The sequence below is a fragment of the Hippopotamus amphibius genome, chromosome 8 (genome assembly GCF_030028045.1).
Source record: "Hippopotamus amphibius kiboko isolate mHipAmp2 chromosome 8, mHipAmp2.hap2, whole genome shotgun sequence".
In the NCBI taxonomy this organism is placed as follows: Eukaryota; Metazoa; Chordata; class Mammalia; order Artiodactyla; family Hippopotamidae; genus Hippopotamus; species Hippopotamus amphibius.
In genome coordinates, this window is record NC_080193.1 from 134,036,163 (window position 1) to 134,061,638 (window position 25,476).

General features: G+C 39.1%; 1 protein-coding gene across 1 annotated transcript in view; it reads right to left on the minus strand.

Annotated features, from left to right (window-relative positions):
- CCDC148 (coiled-coil domain containing 148) overlaps positions 1-25,476 on the minus strand; it is a 120,489-nt gene that overhangs the window by 64,445 nt on the left and 30,568 nt on the right. The window contains exon 3 of the mRNA XM_057746516.1: positions 17,829-17,947. Within this exon, the coding sequence (XP_057602499.1) occupies positions 17,829-17,947 (119 nt within the window). The remainder of the gene's footprint in view (positions 1-17,828; positions 17,948-25,476) is intronic.

A 25,476-nucleotide genomic window follows, 5' to 3' on the forward strand; every position in this document is an offset into this window, starting at 1 on the left:
CATAAACAACATTAAGGCATCTGAACTTTAACAGAAGTGTGAAGAGAAACCACTGAAGGGTTTTCAGTATCAGAATGATGTGACTAGATGTGTTTGCATAGCAGGCAGGGAGAAGTTGTAGCCCTAATTTGGGTGAGAGATAATAGCAGGCAGATTAGGATAGCAAAGAGGCTCAATATTGGAAAAGGTGAATTCATGAGATTTACTAAGCCTTAGGCTGGGGAGGCAGCGGCAAGGCGGGGAGTGGGGGGGAGTGGGACATGGGGGAGTGAGAGAAGGAGTCACCTGGACTTCTGACTGGGTAGTAGGGTGAGCAGGGTGAGTCATTTATGAAAAGGAAACACTGAAAGAACAGGTGGAAGGAGTGATGAGTAGCTCCATCTGGGGCATGGAGAATCTGAAGTGCCAGTGAGACATCTGTGTGGCGAAGCCAGGAGACAGCTGGCTAAACATTACAGATAAGGAGGAGGGTATGGAGAGGAACTAGCATTACTGAGTGTGTATTTTAATATGAGTGCTTTATAGATGTGATTTCCTTTTTAATTCTGCTAACAACCGTGTGGGAGTGTTCACAGAGGTAAGTAAGGCAGGGATTTCGATACAGGCCTTCTTACTCCATGTTCAAAGTGAAAGACACACGGTCCTCTTTCCCACTTAAGAAAAAAATCACAATGTTGGGCAATAGTCTTTGGATTTTGAAGGCAGCAAAGTCAGCATTTGGGAATGCCTCTCCAGTCAGTTTAGTGCGTGACCTGAAAAGCTAGCAGTTTTGAACAGTGGCCAGAGCAAGAGAAAACTGTCCAGCTGGTCTAAGCCACAGTGCAAACAGCAGTGCCACTTGGCTCTATGACACTGTGGCTTCACTGGTGCGCTGGTGTATTCTGGATGACCAAAATGTTCTACAGAGCCTGCCAAAAACCTTTATAGGTTTTTGTGTCATAGAGACCCTCAGGGTTCAGTGGCACACTCATGATTTCTTTGCAAGTGATGCCTTTTCTTTTAAGAAATAGCTTTTGGCTTACTACTGGACCCTGGCAATTACTGCGATAACCATCATCTGTCAAGCAGGTACAATGTCATAGGCACTGTAGTATGTTTTAAATTATTTATTCCTCTCGACAACCAGGTATTATTTTTTATCTCTATTTTACAGGTATCAATTGGACTTTTGACTTTAAGACACCAGATGACAACGAGGCTGTAGCTACTCATGATAAGCTGGGTGCTATCCGAGCCACCTGGCCATCATGTTGGGAGTGGCTCGCAGCACAGACTAATGAAATGAAAGTGCGTTGGGCCTGAGCGTGACCTGAAGACACAAGTAAATTGCCCAAACAGGTGGCTCACTCTCCTTCCAACTGACATCCCTCCCTCAACCCACACCTATGGCCTGGGGGACACGGTCAATGACGAGCTGGCTGGGGGAGAAAAAAAATGAACTAGACCCAAGTAGACTGCTTTGGTGGATGGCCCTGCTCGGAGGTGTTCTGAGAGGAGGTAAAGAAGGGAAACTTTCATTTCAGTGTAATTTCAAGAGGAACATCTCAATGTTCGCTTTACCTGAGCGAAAGGATTAGTGACTGCCACATATTGGACACTCAATAAATATTTTTTGAGTCGATGAATTGATAACATTTTGTGGAAACTAGTTCATGATTGGGCCAGCTGGTTAGAGACATGGAAGGAATATGATTGGAGGATTTGTGACAGGAAGACTCGGAGAGATGATATGCGTAGACCTGATGGAGTTGGTCCAGAGAGTAGAAATAACTTGTGGAGCTGATTTAAAATAATTAGGTGGAAGAGATGATGTACTATGTGTGTGTCGGTCTTCTCCAGAAGCCTGGTGTCAACTCTTGCTCGATGGGCTCACGATGAAATGCCCCCAGTGGTGGGAACAGAAACCACATGTTGCTCAACGACATGGATTTGCCCTTATCGAGGCTAATCTGGCTACTGTCACTCTGAGCCCTTGACAGGGTATAGAACACACTGGGAGAATTGGTTGGTGTTAACTAATTATATCACACCCATTCTATCATGGGAAAGGCAGAAAAAGAATTTGGGTTTTCCCTCCTCATACACCATGTTTGCACCATCTGTGTACTCGGTCTCCCACAGGATGTTGCTTCATCCTAAGGCACACCCTTCACTCTGTAAGATGTAAGGCAATGGGCTGCTGTCCACATGCGGCCATCCTTATACAACAGAGGAATGGCCTATTGAAGACCCAGATGCCTCATAAGCTGAGAGCTGGTATTTTGTGAGGGTGGCTGCTATTTTACAGGAGGTAGTTTTGCTGTGAAGTTGTATCCATGGCCACTATATGAACATAGGTGGACCAATAAGTACAAGTGGGAATGGTGCTTTTCACTACCAACCCGAAAGACACATTTGTAAAATTTCTGTTTCCCATCCCTGAGACCCAAGGCTCTGCTCGTTTTAGCTTCTAACACTTCCACCAGGATGACAACAATAGTTACACTGAATGAGGAGCTGATGTAAGTATTTGCTTTGGGGGGTTTATCATAACAATAAGTAAACAGGTAAAAAAAGGAGGTTACAATGCTGGCTGATAAAATTGACCTATCAAAGGGATATAGGGCTGCTCTTATTTAATAGAGGCAGGAAGAAGTAGAGGGAATCCAAGGAATTCCCAGCATACCTTCTGGTATCACATGGCCAGTGGTAAAATTCACCATGTACAAGCCAAAACAGGCTGACCCACTGGGTAAAGAATCTCACACAACCAAGATGCTGGCTGAAAGCAAAGGACACATGAAATGCATAATAGGGAAGAAAAATTATAACTTTGGATTGTGACCTTAAATCATTTACCAAAGGAAGGTGTTCATCTTTTGTCTGCCACACACACACATACATATCTATATGCATATAATGTGTGTTAATATATGTGTGTGTATATATATATTTATTTAATCTAATTTTCTGTCTGCTTCCTTCACCTCTCTTTTTCTTACAATTTTACATGAGATACATTTATTGGTAGTAAACTTTAAACTTTAGTTCACAGGTCATGGAATATTGAGACGGATCACGACAGACTAGAGAGTGATAGGGCAAAAAGATGTTACCTGTATTAAATTTAGGGCTGGATGTTATAATAAATGAGACTTTGAGTTGATTCCCTTTAGGAGTGAGGTAAGCATGTTTTGGGTTGTAAAAGGTAAAATTATACCCTGTTAGGTAGAAGGAAAGTTTGGGGAAGTTTAAGTATGGAAAGAAGGGTACGCATTGATTTTGCCAATTAAAGCTATGGACTGTAAGAGACATTCATTTTTCTTTTTTTTTTTTTCTCAGCTTCTGCACCCCCTTTCTCTTTTGAAGAAATCCCTACTGTAAGCTGATGCCAGATACTTGCTTTCCCAGCCTCCTTTGCAGCTAAAGCATGAGCATCTGACCTGAGTTTAGTCCATCACCAGCTTCACTTAGAAGCCAATGATGCAAAGAAGCAAGGCCTGAGGAGACTCTGTTAAGGCCATGGGCAGTGGCAGTCTGGCAGGAATCTGAACAGAGGCAGCATTGCCAACAGTGATGTCCAGAGTCCAGAGAGAGCAGAGGAAGAGGTGCAAGCAGTGGCATCTAATGTCAGTGGCTGGACTCACTGGGATGATTCTGTGGAGGGAGCTGGGCTACTGTCCTGACTCCTTCTGATCTTCCCAGCCTCTGCCATTCCCAATCATTTTCTGAGCTGGTTCTGGAGGTGATTCTGTAAGCTACCCAAATATCTTTCAACAAAATTTTTCTACTGCAAAATCCAACTAGAAATGATTTCTGTGTAGTTTGCAAATTGGAACCCTAGTTAATACAAGTGGGCTGGACTAGACGCTTTCCAAGATTCCTCCCAGCTCGAAAATTATATGACTCTATAAAACTCATATTAAAATATATAAAGTAAGAAAACAACCCAGATTGTAAACATGCTCCTTTCACTAACCAAATAATTAGTTTAATTCCACCTGATAGCTTTGGGTGTGTGTACACATATATATTTTTTTGCAGGAGTAGTTCCAAACAAAGATAAACATCAGGTGCTTAAAGCTATATTGTATCCGCCACAATGGTAGCATTTTGTGAAAGTTGTCATTACATTTCTGCCAATCCATGGCTTTATACTTCCATCATAGCTGCTAAATTTCTGCCTACCTAGTGCTGCAGCTTTATAAAATCTTCCTAAAGTTTATGCCTAAAAGATATTTCATTACCTGAAAGTGCTTGGTAAAACTCCCTAGCTAAAGCGTTGGTGATAAAGACATCAATACCATACAGAGTAGTTGCTCCACTTTACTCAGTATTTACTCCCAAATACTGGGTAGGGCACTGGAGGACACAGCATCCCTTTGCTGCAGAAGAGGAACAGCAAATTATCTACCTCTATGTATTAGTGTAAATGCTGAATGTGAGAAAGGTAATGCAGTTTCAAAACAACCCGATGCCCAAAGAGAAACTTCCAAATATCTGTGGACCAAGATAAAAGTGTGTGCTCCTGGGGAAGAGCACATGAAATGACTTAATCTTGAAAATACCACAGAACCTAGCTCTTCTATTTGGAATTATAGCATCTGTGATCATTTCATTGACACACACATATGAAAAAAAATAATGGTGGGCACTAAAGGGATTCGTTAATGCTCATTTTGTATTATAAAGGGTTTCTGACTATTGCTTGCTGCTGACATTTCATTTTATCTCTTTAAAAAGTAACTGCAACAGACAGATCAACTTGACATATAGTAGAAATCCAGTATTCTTTTTTAATGAGCAAAGAGTTCTAAAATAAAAAATCAAGGCTGTAAACATTAAAGTAAAAGCAGCCCAAACTACTGTACAAAAGGCACTCTCCAATTGCCTGTGGTTTGCAAAGGGCCACAGATCTGAAGCTGGACTCATGTAATTCAGGAGATAAATTGCCGTCCAGCACCTTTAGAATGACCCCCAGCTGAGCCATCCCTGACCAGCTGGTGCTCCTTCTGCCGATGGCACAAGTTTGCTTATTCATTTTCATGTTAAAATGACTCTGCATGTTATGCTTTGTCCATAAATTTCTTAGCCTCCCTCTGTCAATCATGCTCCCTCAGCTAAGATCCATTCGAGGACTACTATGACTATGTCCAAATGATCTGTGTATCAATGCCGCAATACATGAAAACACAGACACACACACCACAGTCAGTTATATTACACTGATGAGCAGGTTCTACATGTTATTATCATTCTTCTTTAGACAAAATTACCTCTATGGGTTGTAAGACAGCATGTTTGCTATCGGTGAGGTCTCTTTCAGTCTTTTAAACGAATGCTAATTTGTGAAACTTTTATAATATCACTTAAAAAACAAAACAGTCTTACTAAGAACTATGTTTGTTTAATGCCCCACAGTGATCCTTGGTTGACATCATTTGGCACAACCACTTGGAATGGGGATTTGGTTGACAGAGATTTAACAAGCAAGAGCATCCCCACTAATTTGGGGAAATCTCGTGCTGAGAAGCAAAAATATAACAAATGTTTGTAAAGTTTCTGTTGAAGTCACTTTACTAAACATACTCTAAAAATCTCAAAGATTAGACGGCGGACCTACTTTAAATGTCCTTACGGTCTTCTAATACAACATGCTGAATTTTTGCATATTGTTAAGAAAAGACATGAAAAATAGAGAGAAACATCTGGTTTTACTACTTAGAAAAGGCAATAATTGTCAATTCCCTGCTGTTGGCAAGCACCCCAAAACACAGACTAGATTAAGAAAGCCAATTTAGTGTTGGGAAGGCAGCTGGCTCTAGTTTCTTCTTTCCAAACGGTCACCGCCACCTTCAACTTCAAATGTTTGTTTTACAGCATAGGAAAAATGCTCTTCTTTTGGAAACCGTAACTAAGAACTAGTGTTTGTTACTGTGAAACACGTTTGTGGCCGTTTGGCCGGAACCGCCAGCTTCCAGTAATTGGCCAAAATGACCAACACAAAGAGAAAGAGGAGGGGCATATGTTACATGTTCTCTAGGCCTTTTAGAAAACATGGAGTTGTTCCTTTGGACAGATACATGCGAATCTACAAGAACCATGATACTGTAGACATCAAGGGAATGGGCACTGTTCAAAAAGGAATGCCCACAAGTGTTACCATGGCAAACCTGGAAGGGTCTACAATGTTGCCCAGCGTGTTGTTGGTATCATTGTAAACAAACAAGTTTAGAGCAAGATTCTTGCCAAGAGAATGAATGTGCATATCGAGCATATTAAGCAAGCTAAGAGCCAAGATAGCTTCCTGAAAGATGTGAAGGAAAATGATCAGAAAAAGAAGGAAGCCAAAGAGAAAGGTACTTGGTTCAAGTGAAGTGCCAGCCTGCTCCACCCAGAGAAGCACACTTCGTGAGAACCAATGGAAAGGAGCCTGACCTGTTGGAGCCCATTCCCTATGAATCCATGGCATGATGGGTGTAAAGGAAATAAAAGACCTGGAGTGTAATTTAAACAAACAAATAGGGCTTCCTAGGTGGTGCAGTGGTTAAGAATCTGCCTGCCAATGCAGGGGACACAAGTTCAATCCCTGCTCCAGGAAGATCCCACATGCCACGGAGCAACAAAGCCCATGTGCCACAACTATTGAGCCTGCGCTTTAGAGCCCGTGAGCCACAACTATTGAGCCCATGTGCTGCAACTACTGAAGCCCACGTGCCTAGAGCCTGTGTTCCGCAGTAAGAGAAGCCATGGCAATGAGGAGCCCGTGCACCACAATGAAGAGTAACCCCCACTCATCACAACCAAAGAAAGCCCGCGCACAGAAAAAAACAAAAAACAAAAACGACCCAACACAGCCAATAAAATAAATAAATAAATACATAAATAAATAAATTATAAAACAAACAAACAAACAAACCATGTTTGCATGCAAACACACACACACACAACACACACACACACACCACACACCCCTGCTTGGAAAGAAACATGCAAAATTTTTGCTTACAGAGGATTCTTAGAATTGATAAACTCCTCTATGAATATAAAGTTTCACCTACATGACTTCCCTGAACTATTTCAGTGAGGATATAGCATTGGGAAAAGAGAAATTAGGAGTACTTCTACAAAAGGAATCCAGTAGATGATTCAAGGCCCATACTTAAGAAAGTATGGAAGGAACTCTAGTACACTGGTTCTCAAATGTTGCTGCACTTCAGAATCTCCTGAGGATTTTCAAAAACTGTTGGGGCAGAAATCCGATTGCCAGGGATTCTGATTTAATTGGTCTGGGGCCTGACCTGGACATGAGGACTTTTGAACGCTTCCCAGGTGATTCTATTGTAGCAAAGAATGGAAATCCTGCTCTTGTGCTAAATTAGCATTGACTACTGAAGTGCTCAGAGCCTGTATCTTCTGTTTCTTGGCTGTGCCCACTTTCAGTTTTCTGGTTATAAAATGTTATCCAGAGGAACTGCTTAGTCAAGTTAATTTGCTTTTAGAAATCTTTAAAATTACCTTCTAAACCATATAGTTTAAGACATTTTTAATACATAAATTATTACAAAGGAGGTAAATAGAAAAGGCAGGCTATTTATTAAAGGCCACAATTATATCCATCCTTATAGAAACAATAATTGGCAAATACAGAAAAAGGGAAGTGTATGTTAGCTGCAAGAGAGCTGAACTTTAGAAAAGTTAGAGATCGAACATCTGAACAAGAATTTACAAAACATCCTAATGATGAGGGGAGCCCCTGCATGGAAGGGTGATCTAATTTCTGCTTGTTTACTCTGCAAATTTCAGTGGTAATGGGAAGCAACGATGTTAAGGAAAGACAAAAATGAGATATGACCATTACATGTCCCTACTGTCCACTTCTCCCTGTGTGCATCTAACATAAAGATACTCAGTGAAAGTTTTGGGAGACAATACAAATATGTTTAAGGTTACCCAAAAGTGAAAGAAACATAAAGATCACAGAACCATCACAGCTTACAGAGCTACGCGCCGCAGCTACTAGGGCTGAGCCATTGGCCCCAACAGGCCCCAGGAGAAGGCTGTGCATTCAAGTCCTGCTGGAAAGAAAGAGAGAACCACTGTATGTAAAGGAAGAGAGAACGTTTTGCTTCCATCAGTGGGTGGGAAAAGAAGGCTCTGGGGAACGCCATCAGGAGATCAAATGACAAGCAGGCAGGACAACTAGAAATTAAATGAAGAATCAGAGAAATTAAATGAAGAATCAGAGAAATTAAATAATACCAGGTATAAACACTGTGGTAAAAAGCCAAGGAAAAGTGCACATTCCTATGTCTATTTTGAAGATTGCTATTTCTGTTACCTGAAAAGGGTACTCTGGTATTTGGATTCATATATTCGTTTCTATACATTTCCCGTTACTTCCTACTTTTCCCACCAATTTGAAGCCCACAGCCAAACAATCGATGAAAATAGAAAAGTATGTTTTATTTATTATTTTTAAAACTACTGTGGGTTTTTCCTTACTATCAGAAATGTATGCTCATTGTGGAAATTTGGGAAAATGCAGAAATATAAAGAAGAAAATCAAAACTGTCCTTCATTTCTTTGCCTGGAGACAAAAACTGTTATCATGGGGTTATGTTACTTTCTAGACATTTTCTTTATATAGATATTAAAGACGCAACATTTTGAAGATATTAACCTCATCTATTTTATTTCTCCTGGATGTCATGTTTCCCTTTGGCCATTCCACTAGTGTGGAAGGAGAAGTAGGTGAAGTTCTCAGATACCAGCTTCATCAATTTTTACCCCTTAGTGAATCAACTGTAACTAGTGGGGACTTATTAGAAACACTGAGATAGCTATGGGAGAATCCAAGAACATAGGGCTAGTTTCCCACTTTCCTGGTAAAAAAAATGCCTCCCAGGGAAGTCCTGCATTTAGCATGGCATCCTGTCCAGCATGACATAGGAAGGGGAGGTGTTTAGAGATTACATGAAAGAACATTTGTTTCCCATGGTTTGCACAAGGTCTTACTGGAAGTATAAGACATGTGCTGGGAAAACCAGGGCTGGCAAGACCTGGAGGAGGGGACCTCAGGACCAGAGGCAATGGCAGAGTGTGTAGTCAGCAGCAGCATATATATTAGCCAGCATCCTAAGGCTCAGTAGGTCCAGTGATGTTACCAGCAGATTGCCTGAGGACCAAGGCCTATTCCCAAAGACAAGTGATTCCAAGGACAAACTGGCAAGGGCAGTGAAGACCTTGAAAGACACAAGATGATGAAAAAAGCAGGGTTCAAAATTTATATAAAATATGATATCAATTCTATAAGGGAGTAAGAATCTTCAGGTAGATCAGCCACTCAACCCTCCATTGTCAGGAGGCCAATAAGCTTTATTGTGCACCTCCACAGGCCAATACGAATCCGCTAATCACATGAGGTTATTCTGCACTTGAAGTGTGACTAGTCCAAACTGAAATGTGGTGTAAGTAAAATGTACAGCAGGTTTCAAAGATTTCATATGAAAATAAGAATGTAAAATATGTCATTAATAATTTTTATGTTGACAGCATTGAAATGATAATGTTTCTGGATAGATCAGGTTAGATAAAATGTATTATTAAAGTCAATTCCACATGCTGCTTTTTTACATCAGATACTAGAAATTTTTAAATTACATATGTGATTCACATAATATTTTTATCGGATAGCACTGCCTCGTACCCTGGGGAGGAGGAAGGATGAGGTGAAACTGTGGAGGGTAATGAGGACCCTGAGGGGAGTCAGAACCTGCAGGTTGACCAGCCATCCCACCCTTCTATTGGGGGAGGTTGTCTGACCTCCAGCAGAGACTGGAGTTTCTACTTTACCCCCCAAAGAGACAGAGATAATCTGAAATGAGACCATTTAGAAATGAAAGAGCCTGAGATACTTTTAATTTAAAAGTCTCCACTTTTCTTCACTACCCTACAGGAACGGGGCTCATTAAGAAGTTGAGATCAGTTACCATTCTCCATACATTTGGGATAATGTGAGTGAATATTTGACCTTGGTACAAATTAAAGTCTTTTATAAAATCATACCTTACATGAATTTTAAAACTTCCTTTTTTTTTTTTTTACCATTGTGCATACATTAATATTGGTCTTTTGCCAACAAGAAAGGAAACTATATTGCCCTGCAAAACAGACTAACACCATACACAAAAATAAACTCAAAATGGATTAAAGACCTACATGTAAGGCCAGACACTATCAAACTCCTAGAGGAAAACATAGGCAGAACACTCTATGACATCCATCAAAGCAACATCCTTTTGGACCCACCTCCTAGAATCATGGAAATAAAATCAAGAATAAACAAATGGGACCTCATGAAACTTAAAAGCTTTTGCACAGTGAAAGAAACCATAAACAAGACTAAAAGGCAACCCTCAGAATGGGATAAAATAATTGCCTATGAAACAACGGACAAAGGATTAACCTCCAAAATATACAAGCAGCTCATGCAGCTTAATACCAAAAAAGCCAATAACCCAATCCACAAATGGGCGGAAGACCTAAATAGACATTTCTCCAAAGAAGACATACAGATGGCCAACACACACATGAAAAGGTGCTCAACATCACTCATCATCAGAGAAATGCAAGTCAAAGCCACAATGAGGTATCACCTCACACCAGTCAGAATGGCCATCATCACAAAATCTGGAAATCACAAATGTTGGAGAGGGTGTGGAGAAAAGGGAACTCTCCTGCATTGTTGGTGGGACTGTAAGTTGGTACAGCCACTATGGAAAACAATTTAGAAGTTCCTTAAAAAACTACAAATAGAACTACCGTATGATCCAGTAATCCCACTCCTGGGCATATACCCAAAGAAAACCATAATCCCAAAAGAAACTTGTACCATAATGTTTATTGCAGCACTATTTACAATAGCCAGGACATGGAAGCAACCAAAATGCCCATCAACAAATGAATGGATACAGAAGATGTGGCATATATATACAATGGAATATTACTCAGCTATAAAAAGGGATGAGATGGAGCTATATGTAATGAGGTGGATAGAACTACAATCTGTCATACAGAGTGAAGTAAGTCAGAAAGAGAAAGACAAATATTGTATGCTAACTCACATATACGGAATCTAAAAATGGTACTGATGAACTCAGTGACAAGAACAAGGATGCAGATACAGAGAATGGACTGGAGAACTCAAGGTATGGGAGGGGGCGGGGGGTGAAGGGGAAACTGAGACGAAGCGAGAGAGTAGCACAGACATATATATACTACCAACTGTAAAATAGTCAGTGGGAAGTTGTATAACAAAGGGAGTCCAACTCAAGGATGGAAGATGCCTTAGAGGACTGGGGCGGGGAGGGTGGGGGGGACTTGAGGCGGGGGGAGTCAAGGAAGGGAGGGAATACGGGGATATGTGTATAAAAACAGATGATTGAACCTGGTGTACCCCCAGAAAATAAAAAAAAATAAAAAAATAAAAAGTAATGCTGAAGAAGAATATTATTCAGCAATAAAAAGGAAAAAAGCTAAAGACACACACTACCATATGGATAAGGCTGAAAAGCATTATGTTAAGGGAAAGAACTCAGATGCATTACATTTAAATAAAATATCTAGAAAAGGCAAATCTATTGAGTCAGAAATAGATCAGCGGTCATTTGGGGCTGGGAGTGAGATTGGGAATTAATGCAAATGGGTATGAAAATCTTTTGGGGGTGAGGTAAATGATTTAAAACTGGACTATTGTGATGGTTGTACAATTATATAAATGTACGTTATATAAGTGTAAATCATTTAATTGTACACTTAAAAGAGGGGAATTTGTGATATATGAGTTATTCTTCAATAAAGTTTTTTTTAATATGTTAAAAGTAGCAGTGTTAGTAGTGTCCCATAAATAATGCTGAATTTTTGCACATTTTTATGAAAAGATAGAAAACAGAAAAGTAGAGAAACTGAAATCTATCAGCAACCTAGTCTTTGGCAAGCATCCCAATATCTACCAATTTATTTTAGGACATCAAAAATGAAACAGAAACTATTTAGAAATTAAATAATAAAAGCATATTTCAAACCTTGTAGAAAGTGGCCAAAGATACACAGATAATAAAAACCTATAGCCAAATGAATTTATTAGAAAATAAAAGAGATTGAACACAAAATAACTAAAAGCTTTCAACCCTAGAGGACAGGAAAAGCTCAATAATATTCAGAATCTTGTTTCTTCCTCTGTCTTCCCTCAAACACCATCCCTAGTGAAATGAATCACCATATTTTACCTAATTTAAATACTTCATAAGCATCTGTCACCTCTGCATCCCCACTGCCACTTCCTAGTTCAGACACTTTTCTCACATAGCGAATAAAGAAAATTTATAATCAGCTTCCTGGTCACTCATTTCTACTTATTCCAAAATAATTTCTAGGCCTTTACCAGAGGGGGACAAAAACACTAAGAAATCTTCTAAAGAACCTAAGAGAAGACTTGAACTGGGGAGCTACTCTGGAAGGATGATCCTAGATCAGAGATTAAATTTGGCATATATGTCAGTTCTCCTTAACAAAATTTCAATGCAAAAAATCAACAGATTTTTAAATTGAAATTTGATGTAATAACTAATATATTTTTGAAAAGAACAATGAGTGAACCCTTGTACTATCAGATAGCAAAACAGAATAATTAAAACAGCATGGTATTGATGTAGAAATATAAATATAGATCAGTTTTTATTTAATCTAATCAAGAACCCATATGGATATAAAAGCATAATTAGAAGTGTAATATATAATAAAGGGTGGCATTTCAAATCAGTAGGGAAGGATGAATCATTAAATAATTGGTGTTGAGACAGCTGTCTATCAACTTAGACCAAAATATGAAAGTCAGACACTTAGCTCCTATCTTTCATGAAAAGAAATCCCAGATGGCTAAACTTTAGGAGAAACATGGATAATATATAATATTTTTAAAGAATTAGGTAGGTCTATTTGCAGGGATACCCATTTTGAAGTTTGTGCTTTGCATAAGTGATGCTTAACCAGGAGTAAAAATGGGGTATGATGTCTAGCTTTGCCTCTGCTTGTCAAGCTGTGTGCCATGGTTCAGAAGGGGAGTCTTGTCTTTTCCTAATTTGTCCACTTCCTGTACAGGATCTATGTACTTTGCCACTGGAAAGGGGCATCTTTTCTAATTGACACAAAAGCCTGATATGCTAGCAACAACCAATAAATAATAGTTAATAATAAACATGTAATTTGTACAAACATAAATGGGTTGTTCTTTTTTTTTCACACAAATGGTTGCTATAAATTGTGTTCCTCCAAATTTCATATGCTGAAGTCCTAAACCACAATGCAGTGGTATTTGGAGATGAGTCCTTTGGAAAATAATTAGGTTTAGATGAGATAATGAGGGTGGGGCCCTCATTATGGGATTAGTGCCCTATAAGAAGAGACATCAGAGAGCTTCCTGTCTCTCTTTTCCCACCTTCTAGGTATAAAGCAAGAAGGCAGCTGGTTATAAGCCAGGAAGAGAGTTCTTACCAGAAACCGACTACTCTGGTATCTTGATCTTGGGACTTCTAGCCTCCAGAACTATGAGAAAATAAATCTCTGTTGTTTAAACCACCAGTCTAGTGTTGTGTTATGGTGGCTGGAGCTAATACAATGGTATTATATTGTACAATGCATTGGGTCTTTGTTATTGCTCTTAAAGTCATTCTTTATGTAGTTATATAGAGATAGTTTGTATGTACATGTACCAAACTACTGATAACAGAGAGAACTTCTAGAGGAGAGATTGCATGAGGGTAGTGATCAAGGGGCACTTTTTCTTTAACCATAACATTTTATTTTTTATTATTTACTATTTATTTATTTAGCTACACTGCATGGCTTGTGAGATCTTAGTTCTCCGACCAGAGATTGAACCTGGGCCACAGCAGTGAAAGTGCCAAATCCTAACCCCTGGGCCACCAGGGGATTCCAAACATTTTATTTTTTTTATGACTGTCCTCATCCTTACATTTTTATTTAAAATATTTTAAATGCTTAAATATTTTGAGAACAAATTATGTTAGACAGTGTCTCATGTTTTAAAAAAGTCAGTTGATAGTAATCATTATATTTAACGAATATTCACTCTGTTCCCACCGTCAGTGTGTTCCATTTAATAGTTCACTTACTCCTTTCAATAATACTATGAAGTAGATACTGTTTATGTCTTCATTGTACAGATAAAGAAACTGAAGTGCAGAAAAGTGGAATAACTTACCCAAAGGTCACACAGCTATAAAGGATAGAGCCAGGATTCTAATGTTCACAACCTGATTCTAGAGCCTTCCCTCTCAACCTCTTTGGTATGTTGAGCAATGAAAATAGGGCATTAGGAGGTTCGTGGAAACTTTGGCAAAAACAATTTTAAAAGAGTGAAGAGGGAAAAAGATAGCTTGTAATAGATTGAGATGGGAAATGTAATTAATAAATAAAATGAATTGCTATATCTCTTTATTAGGTTGAACTGCATGAAAGTGCTAATACTTAACCATTTGTTGACCCACAAAAATGGAATTTTCTTATGATTCAACCTAATATATGTGCTAAGTGACGAACATTGTTTTCAAGACACTTAATCTTAGAATTAGAAAATAGAAAAAGGAAATAAACAGCAGATCTTTCCAAACCCTCAAGGCTATGTGTGTGTGTGTTTTTAACAGATTTGGAAATTGCTTCAAGCCTTCTTATTTGGACATGAGAAAAATGTGCCTACAGTTAAAATATCAAACATGAGATTTGTGAACTGTACTTCAGTAGCAGAGAAAAATGTTTTAACCAAGCAACCACATTTCTTAGCATCAGAATGGTTATAAAAAAACACAACTTCTGGTTCTTGTCAGAAGCAAAAGCTATCAGCATTGTTTTTACATGTTAAATTCCATCTCTCTAAATCACAAAATGAGGACTGTCTTTTTATCTACATCATCCAAAATTTTCTGAGAATTATTTTCTGATATGTTATCTGGATATTTTAATGGCCTACCTCATTGATTTACCACTGACCTGCAAGGGTTGGATTCATAATTATCTGAATCTACAACATTTTACATGAGTCGAATACACAGATCATAAACCCTTAAAAGTTGATAGCTCACTTAGCCCTAAAAGTTATCCAGTTCAATTTTACAAAGGACAAAGTAGAGCCTCGTAGAGGTTAAATGAATCACTTTTCCCAGGCCATACATCATTCAAGGAAGATTTAATACTAAAACCCTGGTTTCAGGGATTTCCCTGGTGGTCCAGTGGTTAACACTCTGTGCTTCCCCTGCAAGGGTGCTGGTTCGATCCCTGGTCAGGGAAGTTCCACATGCCAGTGTGGTGTGGCCAAAAATAAATAAACAAAACCCTGGTCTCCTGGCTCCTTGTCCTTGGTACTCGTTTCACTACGTTATTATTATTATTAATATTTAAATATTCATTTATTTGGCTGCACCGAGTCTCAGTTGCAGCATGCAGAATCTTTAGTTGCGGCATGTGAACTCCCAGTTGCGGCATGTGGGATCTAGTTCCCCAACCAGGGATCGAACCTGGGCCCCTTGCATTGGGAGTGTGAAGCCCTAGTCACTGAACCACCAGGGAAGTCCCTGGTTTCACTATGTTACAATATGCATATTTTTTTTTGCCTGTTACGTGATGCCGGCCAATCTGATTTTCCTTTTCTTCTTGTCAACTGGAGTTCTGAGTCAGCTAACCTTGATAATTATTGGGACAAGAAGCACAAGGCTGAAATGGCTCTGTAATCAAAGAAACTCCCTGGCTATGAAGGCAGATTTTACTAGAAGCATGTCTCCTAGATGCTGGGACTTCACATCTGTTCTTTTTTACCCACCCCCTTTAATTGTTGTGGCTCTTTTGTTTCCCCAGCATAGTTTCAGACTATCTAACCAGCCTTTTGTATTTGCCTTGCCTTTAGTATTTAGCTGCTTGTTTCTGTCTCTGACCCATGGCCTGGCCTGCCTTCCGGTATCCTTTGATATCTTGGTTTGTGCTTGTTTGTTTAACTGATTTCTCATTGGTTATTTCATCTCTTAGCCTTGAGCCCTAGGTTTGCTATAGTCTTGGTTTTCCTCATAATAGATTCAACTCAATTATAAATCCTGAGATACCTGGAAAATTATGTGAATTTTATCCAGAAAATTGTTAGGAATTGCATGGCATCTGTGTGGAAACTCCATATTCACTCTGCAAGCTTGGTCACTGGAGTTTGACATAATTCTCACCGGTCACAAAGGAAATTTCCTAGACATAAGTGATCCTTGTTGTGTAAAATGGTTATGTCATCCTAAGTTACGATAAGCCTAAAGTGCAATTTTTATTAGTTTAGTAGGCTACATTTTTCAGAACAGTTTTAGGTTCACAGTGGAAACTGAGCAGAAAGTTTAAAGAGTTCTGGGCAATTTTTTTACATTGACTAACTGTAAAGAAAACTTATTGTGATTTATGTTATCAAATGAAAGACCTATTTTTAATTTATCTTTTGTGAAAATCTACTCAGGAGCTTGCTGAACTAGATAACTATGCCAGTTACCAATTTATTGTGTCTCAGCTCCAAATCCACGCTTCATTGTCTGCTTTATGAAAATAGAGATGGACTCTGTAACTATTTCTTTTCTGCAGCTGGCACAATGCTTAGCCATGTCAGAAAAGGGATGCTGAAGAAAGGGGCTCTCCTTCCTAGTTCCAGTGTTTACTCCTTCTTACTCCCGCTTCGTGGCGGCCAGCAGCATGTGTGGGGGACATCGATTGGTGCTTGTGGAGTTCAATTGCACCCTGTGGCCAGTTTCCCATCAAATTTCAGAGGCACTCCCATGGTCAGATTCCCACTGAGTCTTGCAGGCATAAGCATCACAATGCTTGCCTTCAGCTTTGGCCTCCTGCACCCAGGTAGGGTGTGTTCCTGCTTGCCCAGTGACTGGGAACAAGTTCTGGATGAGCCCATCCAGAAACTTCCCCACCATGAAGCAGGCCACAACCACATCTTCTACAGTGAGGTCTGAGTCCCAACCATGGAGAGGGGGCCCCACTTCCAAATTTGTTTCTTCCAGGAGAACCCTCCTTCAGCCCTGGGGCATTCTTTAAAGTTCTTTATCCCTTTATATAACAGAGATTTTTTTGGTTAGAATGAATAATTCTTTATATTAAACTTGCCCTATTCAGATTACCACATTGTCTCTGTCTCCTCACTGATCCTGACTGATATAGTAACCTTGGGGAAAATCATTTTAATTTTCCAGCACACTCATTCATAAATGAGGAAACTGGGTTAGTTGGTTTCAAATGTCCTTTCCAGGTCTAGAATTACATTATTCTAGAGAACTCAGGTTTTTCCTGTATTGTTGGATACATCTTAAGTATACTAGAATGAATACCGCACAGCACAGTATAATTGTGTATTGTCTTCCTCAGCCTCAGTCATATAAATGACTTTTCATCTGAATAATGGTTTCCTCCTTCTGGGTCAAAATATTAAGTCACAGCAGCAGCCAGTGTTATTTCACGCACACAGTGGGCAATCAAATACTATGAAATCCTCTGTGAGGATTTTAACTAGGAAGCTAAGGAACAAAATGGAACACTAGAGATTCATGTATGAATATGAGAGTTTAAAATACATTATAAGTATCACTGTATCCATTTATGAATACAAATATTGTAAGGACACATTAAGTATAGAAAAATGCTACCTTTGATATTATTTACCTTAACACATTACAAAGACTCCATTCACCTAACACATTACAGGAGAATTCCACTACCACGCAATGGTAATTTTTTTCTTTTACCTTTCTCTGTCTTTTACTGACTGTTCAGCCATTAATTTCTTCAGTTCTTCTAGACGCCGAAGATCTCTCATTTCCATTTCTTGCCATTTCTGTTCTTTTTTAGCCCAGTATTTTCTTATCTATTGTATAAATATCACATAAAATTTAAATTAACAGCAGATATGCTAAAAACAAGGAATAAAGTTATAACAACATTATCCATTGGTTCACACAGCAGAGATTGAGTTTAAATGACCCTTCATCTATTTTGTCTCTTAGATCTGCCTACAGTGTGTTGGCAACAGAAAAAATTAGTTAGAACACGAAAATACATGTCCTGAGAAGCTGCATGGTTTAACAGTTTCTGAAGTGGAAATGTAGCCTGTGCTGAGACCTAAGGTTTTAACCTATGGCTAAAATAATCGACTTTCAGGGAGCCACAATAAAAGCATGTTATTGTCTCTAAAGTATATGATCTACCTGTTACGCAAGAATATTTTTATCCTCTTATGGTAATGTAGTCTTTAACAAATAGCATTAAACCTATTTTTACTTTAAAAGCACGAGTTTATTTACGCTAATGGACAGCAGGATGTTGAAAGCTTTATGCTTATGGGGAAGTGGCAGGAGATAGGTGGGAGGAAGGAGGAAAAGAAAAAATTAGCAGGGCTGTGATGAGTAGTAGTTCTGACTTATGTGGTAACATGAAGGACAAATTAACAAGCTCAAAAAGGTGAAAACATTGTTCTCACTAGGCATGTTTTACTTCCTTTTTCTGGGAATGGATGCAGAATGAGAAAACCTGAAGCACACATAAGCTATTTTCAGGCGGCTGAAACCATTATTCAGGGTTCCCCTAGTGATGGGGCAATTAAAGCTCATATTTAACTGGCAGGGGACCATTCAACTACTCTGACCGGCCATGTCGTGTCTGGGTCAAGAGACTGGATCTTGCTGATAAAAATTAATACCTCAACGGTGAATGGTAGTGAGTGACTGGGTTAGCATTTTCTCTTTTGAGAAATGAATATGAAAAGCTAAGTGGTTTCCAGACTTGCCCAGCAACATGGTCTCTGACTCCTGGGAGAACCAAAAGAGGCATCTCAAGTACCACGGCCACAGCCATAGCAACTTTGCAGCAGGGCCTGTGACACCAGAGGCCATACAGCGGCATCCACTCAATGCATAATGAGTAACTGGGTGGCTTCAAGGCAAAGTGATTCTACTCCAGAGACCACTGAGATCTGAATTTAGCGAGATCAGAGATGAAGCTAGAAAGGTAGCAGCACCAAAGACGGAAAGTGAAAGAGAGGGTAGGAAAGGGCGAAAAAAGAAACACTGACTGATATTTCAGAGTCCTGGCTGATAAATGCCAAGGCATTCTATTAGAGCCAGATATGGAAATGTTAACAACCAGTATATTATCTCCCTCTGGGTTTATAAGTGATCTTTATGTTATTCTTTGTACTTTTCTGTGTTACCTTACTTTGTGCAATGAACATATATTTCTTTCATAATCAGAAATTTTAAAAAAAGATACTTCAGTAGAACAGATATTGGATTAAAGGGCATTTTTCTCTGGGTTCTGACAGACCAATAATGTTGGTTACTCCCAGCACTGACCTTGGAGGGAAGTCAGTGGTTCTTCTGCTGACAATCCCTTGACAACAATCAGACCAATCCCAGGTTGCTGGTATCCTCAGATCACTGACACCATCTGGTGCAGTGTCCTGTGCAGGCCCTAGAAGTATGCCACACCTGAGGCTTTTTGGCATCTCAGGACCAAATATTTCCATCCTTGACTCTGGTTATCTTCAGCCATTGCTGTAGCGAGAGAATCAGTCTCTCTCTCTCTCCTTCCTTCACTCTCTTCATGGTTTTGACTGAAATTCTCCTGAGTGAAGGATGCTTTTTTCTGATGCCCCATGTACCAGCAGGCTGGGGAAAGGTTCAGGCATTTTCCTCCTTGTTAACGGCTACTTTGAGACCATGATACTGTCCCTCTCATGTACATGCCTTCTTCCTTGGATGTTTACATCATCTGGCTATATCACCCTCTATCTGTCCTTATCACTGTCATGTGTGGACTTCCAATCTCAAACATTCATTGAGAATTCAGATTCACAGCCACACAGGACACGTTGTCCAGAACAACTCCTTCTACATTCCTAGGCAATTTCAGTCTGAAGCCCCTCTGACCTGCTAACTCAGAGTCCCATAACTTCCTCCATTCCAGTGAGCCACCTCCTCCTCCAGGATTCTACTATCATGGCAAACGGCTCCAATTCTGAAAGCTTCATTCATAGCCATCGATCTTATGACGGGAACCTACGATCCCTTCCCCATCACCCTCCGTGTTCCGGTTGTATAGTTTTATTCCTAGAGCGTAGCACTCACCACAAGGCTTTGCTAATTAGTATACTTGTTCCTCTCTCCCACTAGACTGCAGAAACTGTGATTTATTATCCTGGGACTTCCAACAGCAACTAAAGTGTCTAGAACACAGAATATACCTAATAACTATGTGATTGATGAAAGAATTACACAACTGTAGAAACTTGTACCAAACTGGTGGTTTCAGCTGAATCTTCATTGACAATCAGCACTCCTTTTATGAATTTCTGGCTAGTGCCTCTCAAATGCGCACGGTGGTATTTCAAAACCTATTCACTATATTAAACTCCATACCAGCCTCTACGTCTTCACTTTTATCCAAGGGAACGCGGACACTAAAAGATTCCTTCCTTGATGTCCTGCTCCTCAGAGGAAGTGGTGTCCTTCCTTCTTTCCAAGATAACCCTCACCTGGGCTCCAGATCCTAGTCCCCAGTTCCATCTCCATAACCTTACTCCATCACCTACCCTTCTTTCCCCTGTAACTTCAACCTCTTGGTCTTTGCTGCTCCCTTCTCCTCACATGAAAATCTACATAAATCTCGCCCATTAATAAAAATTGTAAAGGACTTTCTTTAGGGCCCCAAGACTGTAGCACCACACCCTTCATTGTTCCCTGTCAGTCAATAATACTTACTCTTCTCCAATTTCATATCTCTTATTGTAGTCTTCATCCACGATGTTCCTACCTCTGCCTCCACTCCAATCCACTACTCTCACCAGTGACTTCCCAATGATCAAACCACATTCAATCCTTATTTTACGTAATGTCTCTGTATTTGATTCTACCAACCCTTATTTATAGTCTTAAGAAACTACTAACTTTGGCATTCATTCATTCAAAAAATACTTTTTGAGCATCTGCTTTAAGCCAGATACTGTGCTATGCACTTGGGATATGGTGCTTAAAGAGAAATAAGGCCTTTGCCTTATGGAGCTGGGAGTTTATGGAGCTTATGGAGCTGGGAGTTTGTAATAAATGAGTAAATGAATGAAAAGAATATTACATGTTAAATTCTAAGAAGGAAATAAGTATGGTGATGATTTAGAAAAATCTGTGTAGAACTATTAGAAGGCATATTTTTAAATGACATTTGGATTAAAATTTGAACGATGACAGTGAGACAACCACGGAAAGAGATGAGGGAGATCACTGCAGGAGATGTGAGCTTTAGGTGCGATAGTACTGAGTAGGAACAACCTTGCACATGTGCAGAATTCGGAAGAAACCAGTGCAGCTGGAGCATGTGGTGTGAGTTAAGACTGGAGCTGAGTTTGGCAGGCTAGATGGGGACTGGATGATTAGACAAAGATTTAGTTCTAGAAACAAACAAAAAAAGATACTGAGGCGTTTAAAGCAAAGAGTGATATGACGTGACTTAAATTTTTAAAAGATAGCTTGGGCTATTGAGTGAAGAATGGATAGTAGAGGAGCAAAGGAGAAACAAGAGACCAAACAGAATAAGGCAAAAGTGATCGCTGGGATTCAGGAAATTAAGTATTCAGATCCGAGATGCACTTTTGAGGGGAGTCAGAGTGCCCATTTAAGGATTAGATATGGTGGTTGAAGGTAAAAGGAATCAAGGATAACTGCTAGGTTTTATGCTAGGGCAACTGGTTGGATGATGGTACCAATAGCTGAGATGGGAAAGCAGAAGAATAACAGGTTTGGAAAAGAAAGTCAGGAGCTCAGTATTAACATTAAAAGATTGATATGATCGTAAGACATTTAAGTAGAGATTCCAAATAATCATCTGGAGGTACAGATGGGTGGCTCAATGGAGAATTCAGGGCTGGTCTAAATTAAAGAGATATCCACTTAAAATAGTATTTGATGCCACAGGACTGGACAAGATCCGTAGAGTGAGAACATAAATAGAAGAGAAAAGGTGGTCATGCACTTTCATGTTTATCTGCCTTTTGCAGTTTCCTTAACCAGCATAACTTCATTTTCCTCCTCCACCTGTCAATTTTACTCTACCATTGAGACCAGAACAAACGCCATCTCCTTGAATCTTCCTCTGAATCCTCTAGGGAAATTGTTAGCGCAATCCTTGGCACACCAGTGATCTTTCATTAAGATTTATGACCCTCCCTTTTTTGTTCTGCCTTGCATTCCTTGATTCTTTTCCAGAAGGATCTGCCACTGGATTGATACTGATATATTTGGGCAATTACTACATGCCTGGCATGCTCTTCCCTGCCTTGTTGCCGGCTAAATCCCTGTCCATCACTTAAGACTCAATTGCAGCACTGTTTTCTCAGCCTTCCTCTTTCTTCCTCTCCTCCAGACATAGCTAGGTGTACTTTCTAGGGTACTATTTATGTATCCTTAGCATAGCACTTTCCATATTGATCTGTATCATTCATCTTTGAGTATCCCTAGTATGTTGTGTTGTAACTGACACATAATAGGGCTTAAGTGATCATCATTAGGTGAGTGGAAGCATTTTCTGGTCTCTGGTCTGAGAATAACAATGTTATGGATGGGAACCAGGCCAGCAGTTTTATGTGCAGGATAGTAAAGTCTGAACTAAGCACTTCCCTAAGGACAGTTCCAATCACTTTCTGTCAATTAATAAGAGCAGGAAGTGTGCGTCATGAAATATTGGTTTTGCAAGCTTCAAACTGAAGTTAAGGTTGAGTACTTAACTAGCCCTTTGGGAGATTTGTTGAGACACAGATTTTAAACACACTACTTTTTAGACTTTCTGAGTGATCCTTATAAACTTGCCAATGATAGGGGAACCAGAAAGTTAGTACACAGCATAAGAGTTGAATTTAAAGCTTGTCTCTTCTAGACTTGCAGATGAGGTTTCTAGAAAAAGCTTGCTTTTCTGAAAACCAAAATGGGCCCTCATTATCCCCCATCTCCTCTTGTTATCTCTGATTGGTATTGGATAGTCCTCTTTCATAGTCCCACATTTTGTTCATGTTGGTAGAGTTAAGCCAATAAAAGTATAAACAAACTGAAGAAACTACTCTCTGTATAGATTTATGAGCCAAAGTAATGCTGTGCTATCTTTTCAGAGGTTTTAAGATCATTTTTAGATCCCACCTTATTTTTACAATTTTCTAAACACTTGTTTCCTATTAAAAACTCCACCAGTAAACATGACATTTATGGTATTAAGAGTATATCAGAGTTTAATTTTAAAAAACTTGGACTAATATTACATAACCATTCAATAATATTTTTTTCATTCCTCTGTCCAAGAATTATAATTGCATGGAATAAGAATTTCTTGTTTACACATAGAAACCAGAAAGTTAGGACTAAAGCATTATAGTAGGAAGACAGTTTGGTCTCAAGGAATCTATGTGATGTTGAATCTTCCAACAAGCAAATTTCTGTACCTTGCTCCCAGGTCATTATTCCAAAGGCTCTAATAACTTATTCAGGAGTAGGCCATAATTCTTAACCAGATATACAAAATATATGAAATATGAAGTGCAGAATATCCAGTTCCATTCCTCATAAACCATTGAGGTAAAGCAATTTTTATTCCATTTTTCTAGATTCTCATTTACTTAGCTAATTCCTTGCATCTCATATCTTTTCTACTTTTGGCCTGGAATATGCATCCCTACAAAAAAAGTATTGTTGCTACACATGAAAACACAACAGGACCTCATAATAAAAAAAAAGTATATATTTTACTTTAACTATTTCCCATTTGTTTCATGTAGATGAGCCTGTATCACATGAAATCATCACCAACCAAAGTCTGACTCATTTCTATGCAATCAATTTGACAATCATCTATATTTTGCCATGTAAAATTTTCACACATTTGTGTGAACTTCTGAAAGATAAGGAACATGCCTTATACTGTAGTATTTATTTGTATCCAGTATATTGTACCTCACAGGTGAGAGGTATAAGATAAACTATTCCAGCAGAAAACAATATGGAAAAGCAACATTGTACACATTACTTTTCTTATATCAATTCATATAAATTCAAAACTATTAATAAAGCATCCATAGACAATAACAACAGACCATGGACATCATGAACCAATTCATTTCATCATGTGGGGTATAAAGGTATGTTGAATCCCAGAAGAGCACAGGGGCATGGTACTTCTCTAAGTCAAATTATCCATGGAAGCCAGATTCAAGACTTTTTGTGCTAAAGATGGACACTCGGTCACTCCCATCCTTAGAACCTTTCAGCCAACGCTATCTCTTCTATACTTCATGGTAGAGATCTCTGTGAGCTTCAATCCGGGATGTGCTGAAGCTTCTGAACAAAATATTTGGCTCCAAAAGAATTATTTTGCAGCGCATTCTTTAGGCAAAGATGGAAAAACTTTGTACATGGGTAAGAAATCAAAGTTAGTTCTTTGATTTTAAAAATAGAAAGTCAGGACTTCCCTGGTGGTGCAGTGGTTAAGAAACCGCCTCCCAATGCAAGGGACACAGGTTCGATCCTGGGTTCGATCTCTGGTCTGGGAAGATCCCACATGCTGTTGAGAAACTAAGCCTGAGCACTACAACTACTGAAGCCTGTGCACCCTAGAACCCATGTGCCTCAATTACTGAAGTCCACGTGCTCAAGGATCCACATGCCGCACCTACTGAGCCCAAGTGCTGCAACTACTGAAGCCTGTGCGCCTAGAGCCTGTGCGCTGCAACAAGAGAAGCCACTGCAATGAGAAGCCTGTGCAACACAATGAAGAGTAGCCCCCACTCGCCACAACTAGAGAAAGCCCGAACACAGCAACAAAGACACAATACAGCCAAAAAATTAGTAAATAAAAAATAAAAGCAAAAATAGAAAGTCAGTTTTTCTACCGTCCTGCCTGGTTATTTGAATTTAATGGACCTCCTTTCAGGCCACAATTCAGACTATTTGTATTTTAGCTACTTACTTTCAGTGTCCTAAACTTGAAATTTTTTGCCATTAATCTCTAATCTGATAAGCAAGCACACCTACTACTAGTAAGAGGGTAAATTGTCATACTCTTTCTGAAAAATAAATAGGGAAATAACTAGCAAAAGCCTGCAGAATTAAGAAATAAAGTTTAAGAGTTAATAAGCAGGCACTTATGCAAAGATTTATATACAGGTATGCTCATTATAGCCTTAAAAGGGTAAATTAAAAAAATGGAAATAATATAACACCCCCAAATAAGAAATTGGTTAAATGCAATAATTCACATAATGAAACACTATGCAAACACTAAAAATTATGTGTTAGGAATAGAGGGGAAAATATACAAGCTATATTGATGGATGGGAAAAAATCAAGTTAAAAATAATATATGCAG